This window comes from Gallinula chloropus, assembly GCF_964237585.1.
Source record: "Gallinula chloropus genome assembly, chromosome: 13".
Taxonomy (NCBI): Eukaryota; Metazoa; Chordata; class Aves; order Gruiformes; family Rallidae; genus Gallinula; species Gallinula chloropus.
The window spans coordinates 8,736,561-8,755,174 of record NC_140098.1 but is presented as its reverse complement, the minus strand read 5'-3'; the positions used below and the strand labels follow the sequence as shown (position 1 = coordinate 8,755,174).

Below are 18,614 nucleotides of genomic sequence, written 5' to 3'. Positions count from 1 at the left end.
TCTGAGCAGACAGCTCTTTCACTCAAACTGAGAGCTCTTCATTCAATTGCATTTAGGCACAAAAAACCCAGTTCAGCTCACATCAGGACCTAATTCTTGGTGCTCATCTTTCTTACTTAAAGTGCAGCTCTCCAAAACCAAGAATATTCATTATTCAGCCTAAACCTTTTCCCAGCTATCAATTAATCTCAATTGCTTGAGCAATGAAATTTAACAAGCTATCAAAGCTTAAACAAAGAAATAAAAGCTCTCATAAAAAATAATATCAGACATTTATTTTCTCCTCTATATGGGATAGAAACTTGAGTTTTCACTTCCAGAGAATTTATGAGAGAGAAACATGATTTTTCATAGATGATTAACACTTTCCACTTGCAGCTCTACTAGGCCTGGTCAAGTTGTCCTTCCTTGCCAGACTATTCAGAGTTTGCCCAGTAAAAAAAAAGGTTCCGACACCAGCAGAAAGAAATATATTCTAAAATAAAGACACGCTGAAACAGTGAGACTTACACTACTAACACAGCACAGCTCTCAGGCCACATGGGTAAATTTTAACATTTATATCCCTACTAACTAGAGACAGGCTCAAATCAAAACCACAAATATGGAGAAAGTCTGAACCCAGATCAGAACTTTATAGTTTACACCCCAACTCTTCTCTTAACAATGGCTGGAAAATGCTTTTCAAAACTCCTACCATATTTATTCCATACACAGGAAATGACTTTAATAGTACATCTTCGGGGATTAGCTTTGTTTAGCTGTCCAAGCCTTTGATTCAAAGTCTGTAGATAGTATTGCTTTAGCTGTTGCACAGAAACAGACGTATTTCCTGATGGAATGCCTCCCTTGCTCACATGGTCATTCACCTTAATCCCTGTTAACTTTATAGGATGCTATACTGCACATATCATTGGCTGTAAAGGAAGTCCTTTATACATGTTTCTTGGCCTTCCTCTATTCACAGCATGAAAATGCTGAAGATAAATATAGTGCTGAAGCATGGGAATTGGGAAGTTGGATAAAAAGCATGACATTCTTACAGAGGAATTCTTCATTTCTAGACAACACAAAGCAGCTCCCGAGGATGAATTTACTGCTTTTCTGCCTCAGAATAGTGGGCTGCATTATGACCCTATAATCCACTGCAAGCAAGGCAGCAGCTGAGAGCTGCACTACCCCTGGAGCAGTCTGAGCGATGGCTATGATTCACTGAATCACAGTTTCCTTTCCAATTTCCCCACTGCCTCAAGGAAGGCAACAAATACTGCCTCTGCACTATCCTCTTTCCCAAATGGTTCTGCTCCTGAGCCAGGCTATGCTCCACCATCTTTCCACTCACAAATGAGCATGTAAGGAAGTAGGAGATGTGAGGAGAAAATGTTTCAGCTCCAAAAATACACGTGCTCTGCCCGGTTTTCGTCAGCAGTCTGTACAGCGGGTATGGCACTGCCAGGCAGTGTGGTATGGTACACACCTACCTCAAATGGGACAGCATGGTGTGTTAGCCAATGCAAAACAGCAAAAGGATCCTTGATGTTCTGAACCCAAACGTGCACCCTGATAGACCACCATGTGGCTTTGTTTCTCCACCTTTTAGTTTCTGAACACTGTTGTGTTTAAATAAAGCTAAAGCAATGCCAATAGCTGTTACAATAGAAGCATCTAACACATACAGTGTTGGGACCTGAGGAACTGGAAGGGAAAGCAAGCAGCACAACAACAAAATGACCATATCTAACACACAAAGTACAATGAGTACAGCGATGCCAACCAGACTCCCCTAACTCTCCAAAAGTACAGAGCTGCTAGATTAAAGCCACACTTACAACTGAATACTCAGAAAAATCATCCTTAAATACATAATAATGGGTTGTGAGATGCCACTAAATGCTCTTTAGACAGGCAGAATTTGTCCCAGTTCTCTTATATTTATGAGAGAGGCTGGGATGTGCCTGGGTGCAAACACACAGCTGGAGGGGTGCACTCATTGCTGCCAGGCTCACAGGACAATAAGTGTCTCTTCAGCACCATACATTTAACTCTGCTCTCTATTGTTTAAAGAACAAATGACATTTGAAGCAGAGAATCCAGTGGCAACAACTAAAAATCTTGGGAGTATCCACCACTAACCATCAGTCATCATTTCTAAACATGATCTTGGGTGATACGTCCCTGCCAACACCACAAGGAGGAGGGAAGAGGTGTTAATTAACCTGTAAACCTGCCCAGCTTTGTGCTCCAGATAGTACAAAGGCCCACCAGAACAGGAGGCATAGTTCACCCTCATTATAAGGCTCTCGATTACAAAAAGAGCGCAAACAAAAGCCTACTGCTTTGATTCACCACTCCAGTTCATTGTAAACATTTTGACATGCATTTCACTGATGTACAAACTCTGCTGCTCCCAAGAATAACCTTAGAGAGAGGGCAATTTCATTATGCAAGCAAACACCAGAAAAAAGCTCATCTCCCTGCAAAGCTTCAAGTCTAGCTGGCCCATCACAGCTCATCTTCAGTCTAATTTTTAACAAATGTTTTCCTCTGCCCTGTAGTGACATCTGTGTAGATTGCTCCATCTAGTAACAGTGGTAAAAGTCAGGCATTCTCCTCATCCTGTATTATTTACCTATTGTGATTATCCATATGCTAGCCATATGCTCTACCCCTACATTCCTGCTAATCCTGCACCAAGGTTATATGCATTCTGAAAAGCAAGGTACAGCAGGAAGGCTGTACCTTCACAAGGAGTGGAGATTCAGCTCACACATTAAAGATATGTCCCTTCCACCACCTTCTAACCGTGCCTAAACTCTTGGGCAGATGACAGGCAAGTAAAATGTCTTTCTCCTCCAGATGTTAAGGTTTTTTTTGATTGATACAAACTTTTTGGAATTAGATGTCTTAAACTACTGGATTGTGATGAGAGCTGGACAGTTTGGAATGCCTCTTTCCAAAAGGATTTCAGGGAAGATTACTACAGATCAAAAGAAGAAACAATGTAAGGGGTTTTTTTTGCAAAGGAGGATTATATAAACTCCAAGGGGAAATTCAAAAATTCTTTTACATTCTTATTTTCTTACTTTGCTTGAGAAAGTAAGTAATAAATACATGGCTTATTCATAAAGACATAGCAATGAATTAAGTGTACTGCTGGCATTGAAGGTCTTCGTGAACTTTAAATATTTATCTGTAAATCTCGACCACCTAGGCTGGTAAAAGGAGAAAAATTATCTCCACCTCCCTGATGGGGAAGTGGGCATAAAATTGGTAGTTTCAAAGAGAAGCGAGCCTAAATGAGTGGCAAGTGCTTAGATATCTTGGGTCTCTGCAAAGATGTTTGAGCAGCTTGAGAAAGGATACACAGCTAAAGCTAGGGTCTGGACATGGCTCCCGTATCTCATTCTTAAGCCGTAAATTCAGAGTTTCAGGGACCAGGTTGCACCACAGCAAAGGCTATCCATCTGACCTCCCACATCACAAACACCTCCCAACTTCACATCCAAGCCCGCAGACCAGTCTCCTAATCTCAGATGACTTCAAAGCCTACCTAATTTGTGATTTAGAGTCCTTAAGAAAGCTGTATTTAACCCATTACCCTATCTCCTTAAGTACTACAGGACTGATATCCTACCCATGAAAATCCCAACCACTAAACAGAGATCCAAGGGGCTACAACAGTCAGCCCAGTCAGCAAAGGCACACCCTGTTATCAGAGATGCAAGGATTGCACAGCAAGCCTCGGGCTGAACCCTGAGAGCTTTAACTTAGTAGGGCTCTTTCTGCCATGTATGCCTGTATATAAAATATGGTTCAGCACCAGTTGTTAATGGATAAAATCTAAGACACGATGCACTAGAACATGCAGCTTCCAACAGACAAGAAAGCCCCTAGTCATTACTAGCACAAGAGAAAAGGCCAAACCAAAACTATGTTATGAGTGAAGCAAAAAAGACTAAGGGCACAGCCCAGCTACCCCATCTGTACTGCACGTGTTTCTCACGGTTCTCTTCTCACCTCATCCCCTTAACAACCAAGTCAATGATTTTGTTACATCCTACACACGTGCATCCCCACACTCGATGGTATCTTTGACTGTGCCCTAATATGAAATGAACCCTAATTTTGCACTTTGCATCCTTTAACAAGCCTGAAAAGACACTCCAGCCTCTGGCTACTCGCTTTCACCAGGCCTCCTTTCAGGTCTAGCCTTTCCTCTAACCAGCCCTCCCTCATCTTCTTTCTTAAGAGCGCATTTTCACCCAGTCTGAGAGGATTGCTTTTTGCTCGTTCCTGTTTGATGTATTTATTGTGAGACAGGATCATATGAGATTGGAGGCCCAGAAAACCCCATGCTGTGCACCTTGCATTAAATGTACTTTCTCTTACACCAGAAAAAGGCTTACATGACATATAGTTTTTATAAATATATATCTATGAAATTTTGAAAGTAGGCAAAAAACATTATAATATCATAAGGTGGAAAGGAATACAAAAGAAGAAAAAACACCACAGTGAATAAAATCCTTTTTTATAAAAAAGAAAACTATGCTTAACACAAACTCCTTCATGAATTCTCTTTATACTTGCAGCGACACGAATTCACCATTCTGCTGACACTGTTGCTGACGCTACTGAAAAAGTCACCCAAGAAGTCTCATTTTAAAATAAAATTTTACAAGGAGAGGAAATGGGGATTTGTAACAGAATGTTTCCTTCTACTTAATTATAGCATCATTACTGGGACACTATAAAGCCCACTTGGACTTTTAATTGAATTAATGGTAAAGACATAACATTTTTGGGCAAACTGCCACCAAGACATGCAGTTAATAAGGAAAATTCTCCAGTTATAGTTACCAAAAAAAATCTCCCAAAAAATATTAAATGCCAACAAACAAGAGATTCCTATTAGAATCAGTGCTTCTAATATTGCTATTAATTTTAATACTACCTTCAGAGTCAATGAGGAATTTTTAAGTATTTACAGTCATCAGTAAAATAAGGAACCTTTTCACCTCTTTGCTCTTAGGATCATGAGGTATAAACTTTCAACTTCCATACAAAGATATTTTTAAAATGAAGAGTGCATTTCCCAGAATAATGATGCTCTAATACCAAACAGCAGCTCAGTTATTTTGTGTTAAGAAACCAAAGCCCTTCTTACACAATTTCAAAGCAGCAGCTGTGACTTTGAAACCAGGAATTCACCCTGGCCACCTGCTTTAAAACCAGCCAAAATAAACGTGGTGAGATGGTTCCTGTTCATATCCATGGGATGGCAGGGCAGCACAGGTTGTTTGCTGTTAGAGCTTTACGTCCTCGAGATCACTAACTTCTCCAGGACCTGGTCTGGATGAGGACCCTGGGATCAAGCTGCATTTGAAAGCTGGATTAATTAAGTGCTAAGATTGAGGTACTGTTACTCATGAGGAGCAAAATTTCATTGCACAGCTGAGATATATTGTTCATGGCATGCCATTCACAGGATGATGTTGGATTCCCACAGCACATGATCCTTTTCAATCACTCAGCAAACAGTATTACAGTCTGGCTTGTAAGGTATTGTTTTCTTTGAAGAAAGGGTTTGTTTTGTTGTTGGTTCTGGGCTTTTTAATATGCTCTAAAACTTCCATCATAATAGTAACATTAAACTAAAAATACTACAAATGATGACTTTAAAGCCTCAAAGCAGCCCACTTTTTCTAGCCTTAATGACTGCACAAACATTGCAAAAACCAGTGGCCACCAGTGGAACATGAGATCTTCCCAGATTCATAACCAGAGCTCACATAACATAGGGCACCTCGAGAGATATTTCAGGGCCTAATCCTGCTCTCAGAAAAATTAACAGGCCTCAATGGTAATAAAAAATAAAAAATGGCTTACAAAGACTCAGTCATTTGTCATTTTCAGCATTAAAAAGAAAGTATATTTTACATCAACCTGAAAATAATCCCTTTCTTTCAGAAATCTACTCCAAAGTACTACAGAAGAAAAAGAAACCTTTAATACTTAGGGACATACAAACATATTCCTAAAACTTGATTTTAATATAACGTTACTAAAGAGGGGGTGAATTTAACATAAAAACCCAAAAGCCTCAGGTCACTGCTAAGTATCCTACCTCATTCACACTTTCTATTCCTTTTTGCCTCCTTCCTCCCTTTGCACAGCCCTTGTGCAGAGGCACATTTCAGACAAACCACCCCACTGTAAGACTAGCTGTACCGCGGTGGAAATATGCTGCTCTTCTTACAGCCAGCAAAGGACCCACACCTTCATCTTCAAGGAAAATCCTCTGGATGGTGCAATTCAAAAGACTGCTGAAAGTTTATTCTGGGTTTCCCCCCCGCCCCCCCCCCCCCATAAATTACGGCTTCTTTTGATGTCTATTCTTGCTCTTAAAAAAATACACACATCAGGTTAAGATGAAAACTGCCCACACGACAAGTTTGTGTTTACAAGCTTAAGAGCAAGTTTCACTTGAACACAGGTCAATGCCGCTTTAAGAAAACATCACATACCAAAAAAATCACACATGGTTAGAACACATCACGAGCAGAGAGGAATTGTGGACTCAGTCTGTGAGGCACCGAGCCAGCCTGAGAAGCCCTTTGAAGTTAGAAAAACATCCTCTGGTCAGAGCACATTTGTGAAACCGTGGGACAGGCGCTTTAAACAACATTCACTCCGAGATCACCTGCGGTGTGCCAGTGGATTGGCGCCTGTGTAACTTCAACACGTAACCCTTTGTATTCCACCAAGATCACTCACTCTAAAACCTGTCCTCTCAATGGCAAGCAGTCAAAAAACTACGTGGTGAAACCTGTACCGCTTCACCCTGCGCACAACACAGGCAGTTCCAACAGACACGTGACATTTGGATAAACCCTGCTGTAAGCAGAACTTGGTCAACAGAAGAAAGGGGGTGCTCTACCTGGACAAAGCAGCAGTGGTGCAGAAGGAAGGCATCACAGCCTGCAAGAAGGGCCACTGCAAACCAGTCTGGCATGCAGCTGGGTATGACACAAAATACTTACTCTTAGTCACCATCGTCATGACAGGAAAGATTCTTGGCTGTGGATGGTGAGTCCAGGTAACACACACTTACCCCCGTGTACAGATGAGACTGAGCACCAGAAGACCATTTTTTCAGCTGAGTTACCTCCCTCCACCCAGTTCTGCCCTCAGCTATTAGCAATCCAGCCTGCTGGCATCAGCAGGCTGTGCTAACATAATTTAAAGCCAAATCCTGCCCCTGATCTGGCATGTATCTTGGACTGGCACGCCTCTAAGAAAAAGAGAGTCTCTGGACATATTTCTAACTGAAGGCAGAACTTGGGATGGTTATCCATCCCTGATACTGCTGGATATTGGAACTGCTACACAATAACATCAAATTCTGAATAGACTTGGTGTGGAAGGAGGAAGCCTCATCCTGTCTTTGGATAGGGTTCCTACTGGTATTAGGAGACACTCAGACTGTACAGCAGGGCAGGACTCCTTACTTGCTTAAAAGACCCCTAAAGACATGGCATTAGCATTTTTCTTGTCTAACCATTCTGTTGCTCTGTATTGGACAAGCTTTTCAACCTTCCCCAGTGGTGACGCCGTCCTCATTTGAGAGGACCAGGACTGATGGTGTTACCATCAAACACACACATCAGGATGGACAGATTACTGCTGCAGAGCTAACAAGGGACCCTCACAGACTTTTTGGTACTCCCACAGGACATTACCCATTGTCTATTACTCCTTTACTGACAAACCCAGGGGACTTCCCAGTACAGTATCTTCAGTTTCTGTCATTCTGAAATGGGGAATGTCAGAGGTGGCCACAGATTAAGGTTAAGGTGTTCTAGCAGGGGACTTTTCTGTGTTTAAACAGCGTTTGTACATTCACTAGCTAAGCCCAGGCAACACCTGCATCCTCCAGCCTAGCTAGTGTCTCCTGGATAACAGCAAGTGTCCAAGGACACAGAGCTACTTCAACATGCCTTACTTTTGACCACACAGTTCTTGATTTAATTTTCTTTTTCTTTATTTTAAAAAAGGAAAAGAAATCAAACAGCACATCTGTTCAAGAGTACCATGGTCAGGTTGATGACCAAATTCCAGTGAGGTCTCAGTAGCATCAATGAATACAATACTCCCAAACACTGGGTTCTTTCCTTTCCTTCCTGTTATGCATCACCATGTTTTAATCCAAGGTGGACTGCCTCTCAAAGAAAAGACCTGTACAAAGCTTAGGCAGGAAGAGACCTCATTATGTCTTTATGCTCTGCATCAGTCAAGAGTTAAAGGTTTTCTGTGCTTCTTATTGGTCATAAATAAACAAAACCAGCCTTAGAGTAGAAGGAGGGAAAAAAAAAAGAATGAAACTGTAGTGCAACACTTTAACACACCAGCCTAATTAGATAAAAAACACCTTCATACAATAAAAATGTGGTATTTTAATAGGCATTAAGCAGTGCTGTGGGAATAGCCTCTCTCAAAACACACTTTTAAAACGTATCTGCAAAACTGCATTGCTAATTACAAATAGCAATTTAAGTGGCAGCACAACTGGGAAAAACTTTTGTGAACCTGTCATAAAATCAGATAAACTGCATCTGCCAGAGAAAGCACACTGCCTTTGCACCAGCAATGTAGCTGCTAGATAAAAAGACTATTAGTCTCACCACTTGAACCTTCCTTTGGCTCCCACTGATGTGGCAGAGAACCCAATACAAAAATCACTGAAAGCAATGAGAAGTTTCCCCTCTATTACAGCAGGGCTTTTGCATCAAAGCAGAGCAGAGAAATATTGCTGAATTTTTGAAGATGATAAAACCAGACTTATCTAACTGCAGCGAGTTAGTTCAAAATATACCTTTAAAACTAATTTATTTATGGTATTCTGAACAACTCCTTTTACATACATATCCACATCAGGAACAAGACCTTGCACATAAACTTTGCATAAATAAAAATGGCTTCAACTGAGATAACCTATGAAGTTTATCCTCAAAATAAAATTAAATATTCGGGATGGTTAAATGAGGCACAGTTTTTCCACGGGAAAAATATCAAAGTATTATTTATTTTTCTGTAAGTACTTGTTTTTAAAAGCCTTTCCTCCCCACCTGGGCTTCAGCTAAAAGCCACAATCTACATTTAAACAGCGTGTCTGCTTTAGAAAACTATCAACCATCTTTTTTTAAAGCAGAAGCATATGAAATTATTTGATCCACTTTTCATATAGTCTAGGGCTGACCATAAAGAAATAGGCAGGCTCCCAGTATAAACTTACCAGGATTACATCAAAGACCTTCCTCTAGGATCAGACGATTGATTTCTTCAATGCTTTTTAGAATTTCTTCCAGGATATTTTGGGTTATTGCCTTAGACCTTTGCTCAGCTGGAATGACAGATACTCTGTTTGCTAGACTGTGATGTTCTCTCTTTATAGGGGAATGAGTGTCTGTAGTTTATACACACGTACACTATGTGAACAGGGAGAGAGACTTGGAAAGTTCACAAGCAAAATTATTATTTATTGTTTCAAAAAGAGTAGTTTATTACAGAAACACTGATAGAGACTTAACCACAGCATCTTACGCAATACAGAGACTGCTTGTTATTCTGTGAGCTCAGGACTGGGGCTCTCTATGCTCAGAGAAAATTCCCGCCACCCCCAAACAGACATTTGTTCTTTATATGCGTTTAGCACATAAGGCTTAGCTTTACAGCTACTACCTTCTTTACCCAAGTCTCTTGAAACTAACCGTCCTGAAATCATAAAAGATTTTTAAGATAGGACAACGGGAAGCAGCTTAGTCCTTACCTACCACTACCAAACCTTTGGGGAACCAGGCAGCAAACTATCTCCGAGGGCAATGAGACGCACTACCCACCAATCTCCTTCCTCCCCGAAGACAAATCTGTCACCTCCGTACCACTCATCATTTGCATCAGAGTATGGATCAAAAGATCTGAGGCTGCTCCCAAATCCCATTTCTCCTGCAAGACAGTACTTTGTTCTGTCACTTCCCTACTGAGTCTATCCCCTTATTTTATGCCTCACAGCATGTGTGGCTGCACCCCAAGATCAAACACCCATGCATGATTTTCTTTCACAGATCTTGAATCACAATGTTATACTTTAATAGGAACCTCAATATGCTTAATCCCTTTAAAGCTGCCACTGTAATGCCCCCAAATGCATTAAATTCCACCCTAATCACAAAACACAAAGTATTTCTCTCGATGGACAGTGCGTAGACTATTCTGACCACATGCCAATCCATCTCTGAGCTAAAGCAACACGCTGCCTGCATTTGTTAGTTTGAGGCCCAAGGATACGTGGCTGAAAAGTCCAGGCTGCAAACTCTGCTCAAAACATAACTGATCCCCTCCCACACGTTAAGGCAGGATCTTACATTCTCAAGGGATTCTCATTGCAAATGACATCAGGGACCAGTGCCACGGAGCCTGCATTCCAATCCAAAGTTATTACAACCAAAAGCAAGACTGGTAGATGGCACTTGTCAAGGTATAAGCAAGACAGCCTTTCCACAGTCAGCCTGATGATCTTCAGAGTTCCACTGAGTTTACAGATTGAGAAGGGTTATCAGAGAAAACTAAACTCAGAGCTTTTGACAAAAAAAAGCAGTAAAACTGCTTGCCTGGTAAGTCCTGTGAATAAGTATTCCATTTTCTTAGAAGCTCCTTATTTAAGGAACATCAACTTCTCATGTATATTTGGCAGGACCTTCACTATAACCAGAGAACCATGGGGTCTTCCATTATCCCTGCCAAGGGGTCAGTGTGGCAGGATGTTTTAGGTGTATTTTTACAGGGCTTTTCTTGGCCACTGAGAAGCCTCTCAGGCACTGAAGGCATTTCAAGTCTCCTGTGGCCACAGTCTGGTCTTCAGAGGACCAAAAGTTTTATAGACTAAAACAATAGGATCATTTACTGGTCTGTAACATACAATTGGCCACACCAAACAAAATCAGTGATGCTCAATTTCACATCTGTTGTCGAACCTGACACCAAGAGAATGAATCGTTCCCTTCCTTAAATGATTAGACTGTGTATGACTAAACCTAAAGTATTTCTCACATGTGATGGGCACTTAACAGGCCATGCAAGACCTATATGTGTAGGTATTAAGGAAGACACTACACAGGATTTACAAACTCAGAAAAGGTTCTCTCACACATTCACAACTGTCACCTCTATTCTGCAAATGACAAGAGGAAATATATGCCATATTGCTCTGATGACAACAAATCTAGAAGTTCACCAAAAGCAAAGGCACAGCTGCAGCCCTTGCAGAGAGACCAGGACAGGAACACAACTGAACCTACACAAGTCATTTCCCCTCTCTCTTAGATTACGCAGTAGTTAAAGTATCTGTGCCAGCACAGCCCTTTCACCACAGCTAACACCACTGGTGTTCCACCACTGCAAGACAAATGTCATGAGATATTCCAACACAAACATGCTTTGCTGGCTCAGAAATCAGACACAATGAAGATTTTGCATTTGGAACTTGGTTAATAATTCTTGAATGGAATACAGTCCAACTCAGTCTCCCATAGCTGTAGTTACTCTGTAGGAGTAAATACAAGCTTAGTTTTGCTGCCAATGTTGGCAGATATGACTAAATAAATTCACAGAGAAAGACTATTTGATCATTTCTTCACACTAACTTTTTGAACTAAAACTATACCTCATTTTCCATGAAAATATATCTATAAATATCACATAGTCTGAAAACTCTAAAATATTCAGAGTAACTAGTGTATTAACTAGAAAAGTGGTTTAGCTACAAAAAAAAAAAAAATACTTCCAAGCATTCTGCACATTTCAACATCTACCATTTACTTTCCAATCAGGTTTTGATGCTGACATTCACGAAGCAAAATCCTTCCACAAGGATTTCTATAAAGGCCAACATCTGCAGCGCAGGGAGCAGTGTTCCGTTTTGATTTAAATATCATCACCGAACAATTATTTCCCCAACTTTGGAAAAACTAACTCTTACAAAGTTTCAATACTCACAAGACTTCTTTTTCCTCTGTTCATAACTCAATTCAAAAGAAACCATAAAAGTCAACTAAGATCATCTTCTGAAGGGTGCCTACAAACAGCCACTTACAGAGCTCCTCCTGGGTCTTATTACTGATCTCACAAAACCTACAGAAAACCCTTCTGTTAATGAATGCTGCTGTAAAGAACATTCCCATATGTGGGCAATCATGTGCTACAAATTTCCCATTTTTGTTATAACGAAAGTTTTAGTGTAAAGTCTGGACTACATTATTTACATTTAAGTCATTAAAGAACATAGCTTACTGTTGTTACTTTTCATCCCAATTTACAGAACAAAACATACTCCATAACCAAGGATGCCTAATTCAGAATTAAGGTTTCACTAAGTCAAGAGGGACTTATCAGTAGCCCACAAGACATAGCCTGTATTGCTTAGACAAGGTCTTCACCCAGCTACTACACAGAATACACTTCCTTCTTACAACATCAACCTAAGTAACTCCACTTTAGAGGGGGTGGGAGAAAGAGAGTTGTCAGAGATCAAAAAAGGGTGCCTTAATGAGACTGTTTGCAGAAACTTCACGGGCCATTCAGCTTTCCAATCAACATGCCAAATTAAAAGTGCACCACATTAAATCTGAAACACCTATAAAACAAGCCCTGATGAAATACAGACCGCCCTCCATCCACCTCCTCCATATGTCTCAAGCAAAGTCAACTTTTAATTTCATAACACAAAATATTTAATTTATGCTTTTCTTCATATGTCAATTTAACCTCCGGCACATAGCTTTGAAACCATGTAAGGATGCCTAACACTTTCCATATGGCAACTGAATTGTGGCTTTTAATTGCACCAACTGGTATCATTCAAGGATAATTCCCTTGGAATCCAGCCTTCTGCTAGACTATTGGCCAATTCACTAATCTCATCACTATGGCACTAATACTTGCAGAGACTCTTTGATTGTTAATATTCATATTATAATTTTCCCAAACCAGAACTGTCAAGATATACTAAGTGCACCACTAATTAAATTATCTTGGTTTGTTGGCACCAAACCTCAACACTAAATAACATTCTCCTTCTCCCTCCCAATAGAGAGTTGGGCAATATCATTTTAAATGCCATATGCAGTGTTTTGTGTATCAAACCAGTTTTTTAGTCATACCAATAACTAGCACTGCTGAGTCCATCATGTCTTTTATCCACAAAGTCAATATCATTATCTATACAATTCTGACACTAACGTACTTGAAAATATTTCCCTTTGGAAGATCCCTTCGGGAGTCACACAAGATAGCACCCAGGAAGTTTTAATTGCTCTTGTCACTGCATCAGTAAGAAGGCAGTCTTTCAAATGTCACTCTACCCACGAGATGACCTCACAGTAGTGTTACAATTGAATCTCCCACTTTGCAGCCTTTAAGCCACAGTATATACATACCACTAAAAAGTCTGTTTATTATTTTCATTTTGCATGAGTGCCCTACCCAGCTGTGCCTTCCACAAGGCTGTGGATTTTTACATGCACACACACACACACACATGCTATCTAACAGTGGGACACTGGGAAGGGCTTTTTTTTTTCCTTTTAAAATTTCAGAAAGATTGTGCTACAGAAGAGCCCTGAAGTTGACACTGGTGGAGTCTCCTCTCAGCCACGCAAGGAATGCCCATTAATGTCACCAGCAGTTACAGGCACAGAACAAATGGAGAACAAGCCCCACCTCTGAAGCAGTGATGTGCCTCAGCATTTCATGCTGTATTATTCCCAGACCAGACACTCAACTCAGCACCAAAGAGCCCAGCAGAAATGGCAAGCTAAAGTCTTTTACCTAAAATGATTGCTTAAACCTTGCTCACAGGGAGCTGGTTTGAAATTTAATTAAAAATGCGAGATTTTTTCCAATCCCAAGCACAGATCTCAAAAAGACACACAAGAAACTAGTAAAATTTCTTACAGCTTTGAAGATAAAAGTAAATTGAACTAAGCAAATGTCATATTTAATATTTTTCCCTCTAGCATAGAGCTACTTCTCAGTTAAATAAACAAACACATGAATATTTGCAAACAATGTTGATCTCCAAAAATACTTTGTAAAAGTAAACACCCTAAATAAAGTTAAATTTAAGGATTATACCAGATAATCCAGCATCAGAAAACCTTTCTGGGCACAAGTTAACTCATTCATAAAGCAGCAAAAGAAGTGTATTCACTTGCTCTAACAGATTTACAGCCCCAATGGTTTCAATCAGCTTTGAAACTGGAAGATGACTCTGGACCTCATACTTTTCATGGATGCAACAGAATTCCTTTTTTCCTTAATTTGACATGATGTGAAAGGCTGCAGCCCAGCCCTTGGCCTCCACAGCAATTAAAACATTTAGAGCAGAGCAGCCCCTGCTGGGTTGCGATGGTTTAGTGAGATCAGAGCTCCCAGCCCAGAGCAGCAAGCTGTGCACACACCAGAAGCAGAGATTTCAGATACACTCCCCTTGCCCTGGCTCATGCCTTCATCTAACAATTCACTATGAGATCCTTCTCAGCTGGGTGAGGCATTTGGCAATAGCTGGACACTAATTACTGTTCTTCCAGTGAATTGGATGGGGGGACACACAGATAGACAGGACATGACATGGATGACATGTCAGCAGGGGAAGTCTGTTCAAACCAAGAAACTCTCAAAACTTCAGTTCAGGAAGAGAAAAGGTGGCGTGTTCTAGAACCCTCCTTGTGCCAAATACCCCTTGAGTGAACTGATGTAAAGACTTCACCTCCACAACTACTGTAAATTTGATTATTCTAGAGAGGAGTACAAATGAAATTGTATTGCTTTCCCCTACTAGTCAGTCATTCCTCTTGTAAAACACCACATGAATCCCCCTGGACTTCAGTGTCATCTCCCCTGGATGATTAACATGTCTCTGTTATTGAGGAAAACAGCCTTCTAATTACAACCAATACAGAATTTTTGGCTTACACTGAGCAATGCAAGTCAAATTTCACTACTGCATTCAAGGTCTAACCAAATGATTCAAATCTTTAAAGTTTCAGAATTGGAAGCAACAGATGCTCTCCTCATGCTCTCCTCTCCCATCAACAAGCCTTTGGAAACACTCTGGATTTCACCAAATTGGGCCCCACATGCTATGTAAACTACTGCCACCAAAAGTCCAAGTTAGAGATTCCTAGGAGGAAAATTATTTCCAGGACCATTATATTCTTTTTTAAACCCAATTGGACATTTCTCTGAATGCAGATATTTCCATCAGCGTTTGATCTATCTCTGGCACTTCTCCCTGTTTCAGGAAAAACACGTTTTACTGAGAAGCCAAAGTTTCAGCTATAACACTGTAAAACTCTACCATTCCACAAAGCCTTGTAAGCTTTAGGAGGAATTCTGAAGTAATAAGGAGAAGAGCCCTTGGTCAGTTCTGGTGCCACAGCACTACATTACCGAGGAATACGCAACTGTCCCACACAATTCCATGTGGCTACCCATCAGTAGAAGAGACCAGTATTCCTACAGCTTCAGGTGAATGAAGAGCCGAGAGGTTTTCGCTCTGTATCTGTAATTATACAAGAGATCAAAGAGATCTCAGAAGTGAAACAGTCATCCAATCTCAGTTACAGAGTCCATAGCTGTGACTCCATAATCCTTGTCAAAAAGACCGTACATATGGCACATCTGGTTCCAATGTAGGATTAGAAATGCATCCTTCCATATTACCAAAAGTACATATTTTAAAAGAACTTTAATATAGCTGTCACAGTGTGCCTGTGACAGGTTGACAATTAAACTAAATCAATTAGCAGGCTATATATGCACACAGATACTACCAAATACTCAAAGCAATAAATAGCAAATAATTTCAAACATTCAGAAACAGCTCCAACAGGATGACAGTAAAAAGGCTCATGGGAAGAGTGCTTTTAAACATACTCAAACCTATTTACAGTTTTATAATGTACTAAAACTGTAGGCTAAGTTTTAGTTAGTGGCTCACTGAGTCATCATGAGGACGACACCTTGAATAAGAGAAATACTGTTCTACTGTCATTCCAGCTGAGCAGACCTCATGGAACTGAAAACTGAAGAGTTTTGTGAATAGCAAAGTATCTTTGACAAAAGACTTTTTAATCTTTTCAGAAAGCAAACACATTTCACAAAGCTAAAGTCAGAGTTTTTGACCTTTACCTCTTATGTTTCAAACCTAGATTTAGTTTTATGACCTGAGCTTCTTTCCTAGAAAATATATATGTGAAAGGTAGAACATAACCAAAAAAACTTGACTCACAAAAATAGGGATAATTAAAATTATTAAATGCACATGTTTTTACTCTTTGCATCTGTATCATACATGTATGTACTATCATTAATGAGAACTTTTCTATGGATACATTGTCTCCAAGTATTCAACAAACCATATCTGCAACTTGAATGTGATTATGCTCATCAATTACAAACACATCAATATCTTACCCCTTTACCTTACTTCTAGTGACTTCCAAACAATTTATCCTTCTCTAAGTACAATACTGGTGGAATCAAAATAAAGTTGTCATTAGCTTGTCCCATACTACATATCTTCCACACACTTGAACACCCCACCTAACATGGAAGTATTCTCCACTTCTGAGTTCATTTTTCCTGAGACACAAGAAGTCCAGGCTTCTGACAATAAGGCTGGTGGCTGACAAAGCGAAGAGCCTGCAGGAGGTTTGGTGGCCCTGCTCTGCCCCTGCTTTCAAAGCCACATTCCTTGCTGGGAAGCAGAGATTCCAATCTCCCCATCTCTCAGGTTACTTTTCCACTGATGGAGCTTTCAGGGTTTGATCCAAAGCTCACGGAAGTCAATGGTAGTCTTTCAGTAAACATCAATAAGCTCTGGATCATACCCTGAAACCCTAGGAGGACCATCTCTAAGAATTGTTAGGTTTGTTTACCTCCCATCATGCCTTTTTGTTTAAAGAGACAACATTAAAAAAAAAAAAAGGCAACTTAAAATTTCGTCCAGCCCAGCTTTACAGGGGAGGGCTGGAGGGAAGAGAAAGGGTGGAAATGGACCGGTGTGGCAAGAGCAGGACAAGTGACACGTACAGTAACTCTTACGGAGAAAGTTAGCAAAGAGCAAATGAATAACAATGCACTCTCCGGGGACTTCTCCGTTCCTGAATTCCTCTGCCAAAATGTCACAGACAAACTTCTACACCAATCGCGAATCATAAGCTTTCGCACCCTGGCAGGGTGCTGGGCTTTTCCCAAAGAATCTGTTCCTGTTTGTGAAGGGTTTTATTCTAATCGTACTGCCCAGACACCAGCAGACAGGTCCCCTTGCTCCTCTGACTTTCGTACCAGCACCAAGTTTGCTCTGCAGCCCCTAACTTCATCAAAGGGCTGAAGGAAGCCACCCACGGGGCAGCCCCCTGGAGCAGCATTAGGGCAAAGAAAACCCTTCCTTTGCACAACCGCCCCTCGGGAGGGAGAGAGGGATGTAGAAAGAGCTTTTGGTTTTCCCTGTTTCAAAAGAAGGGGCGGGGGGGTGGGGACAGCGAGGAAGCTGACATACCCTGGCGCTGGAGAGCCTGCAAACAGCCCGGTGCTGGCAGCCTTGCTGGAGTCCCGAGCTGCTGCCTCCGCTGCTGCTGCCCCCGGAGTATTTCTGCTTCACCATCCAGTCCTCCAGCCCTTTGCGAGCCAGAGAGGCGTTCACCGCAAAACTATCACCTAGAAAAGAGGAGACAATGCCGCCGCTGAGCCGCCCGCAGAGCCCGCCCGGCCCCCGCAGCCATCCCCGCGGCCAGCCGGGGCCGGAGCGGGCGCAAACCGCGGCGGAAAGTTGAGGGGAGAGGGCAGGGGTACGGGGCAGCCACCCGCACGGGGGAAGGCGTTCAAAGTTACTAGCGGTAAGGAGCCATCCCTACCTTCTGGACTTTCTCTGGGTTTACAAACGGCAGCTAGGCAGATCCGGAGGAAAGTGTGTGGGGGAAATAATAAAGGAAGATCATTAGACACAGTACAAAAATCACAGCAACAAACCAAGTAAAATCCGAACCAGGGGAAGGGACTAAGGAAGTAGCAAGGGAAAGGAACTAACCATGTTTCGAGTGAAGTTTCCCCATCTCTCTGCATTGATCTGCAATTACGATTCATTTGACTGTTTGCAGTAGGGTCAGGTTCGCTCGATGTTATTTTTGTAGATATATAAAATCCCAGCGTGTTTAGAAATCCATGTGCTCCGCTTCTGCCTGCTAACGCACAAATGAGATCAAATCTCAGTTCCTCTCTTGCAGCACGGTCCGGCGTCCCCCTCTCCGCTCCAGTCTTCCTCCTCTCTCCTCTCTTTCCCAAAGACAGAGGCGGTTACAAAAGACCTTACTTCACCCACCGGGGAACATGATTGACACCTCATTGAGATTAGACCACTTGCAGGCAGCCTCCGCCTTCCCATTGGGCCACGGCGGCAGATGAAAGGGGCGAGGGAGCCTTTTGGAGGCTCCAAAAAAAAAAAAAAAAAAAAAAAAAAAAGGGAAGAAAAAAAAGGAAAGAAAGCCAAAAGAAAA

The 18,614-nt window shown here is 41.3% G+C and overlaps 1 protein-coding gene across 1 annotated transcript in view; it reads right to left on the bottom strand.

Annotated features, from left to right (window-relative positions):
- The window catches only part of NKD1 (NKD inhibitor of WNT signaling pathway 1), a gene marked incomplete at both ends in the record, with an annotated part of 102,979 nt that extends 84,806 nt beyond the window's left edge, over positions 1-18,173 (bottom strand). Inside the window, 3 exons of the mRNA XM_084270349.1 lie at positions 17,621-17,778; positions 17,976-18,008; positions 18,149-18,173. Of these exons, the coding sequence (XP_084126475.1) occupies positions 17,621-17,778; positions 17,976-18,008; positions 18,149-18,173 (216 nt within the window). The remainder of the gene's footprint in view (positions 1-17,620; positions 17,779-17,975; positions 18,009-18,148) is intronic.
- Between the last annotated feature and the right edge of the window lie 441 nt (positions 18,174-18,614).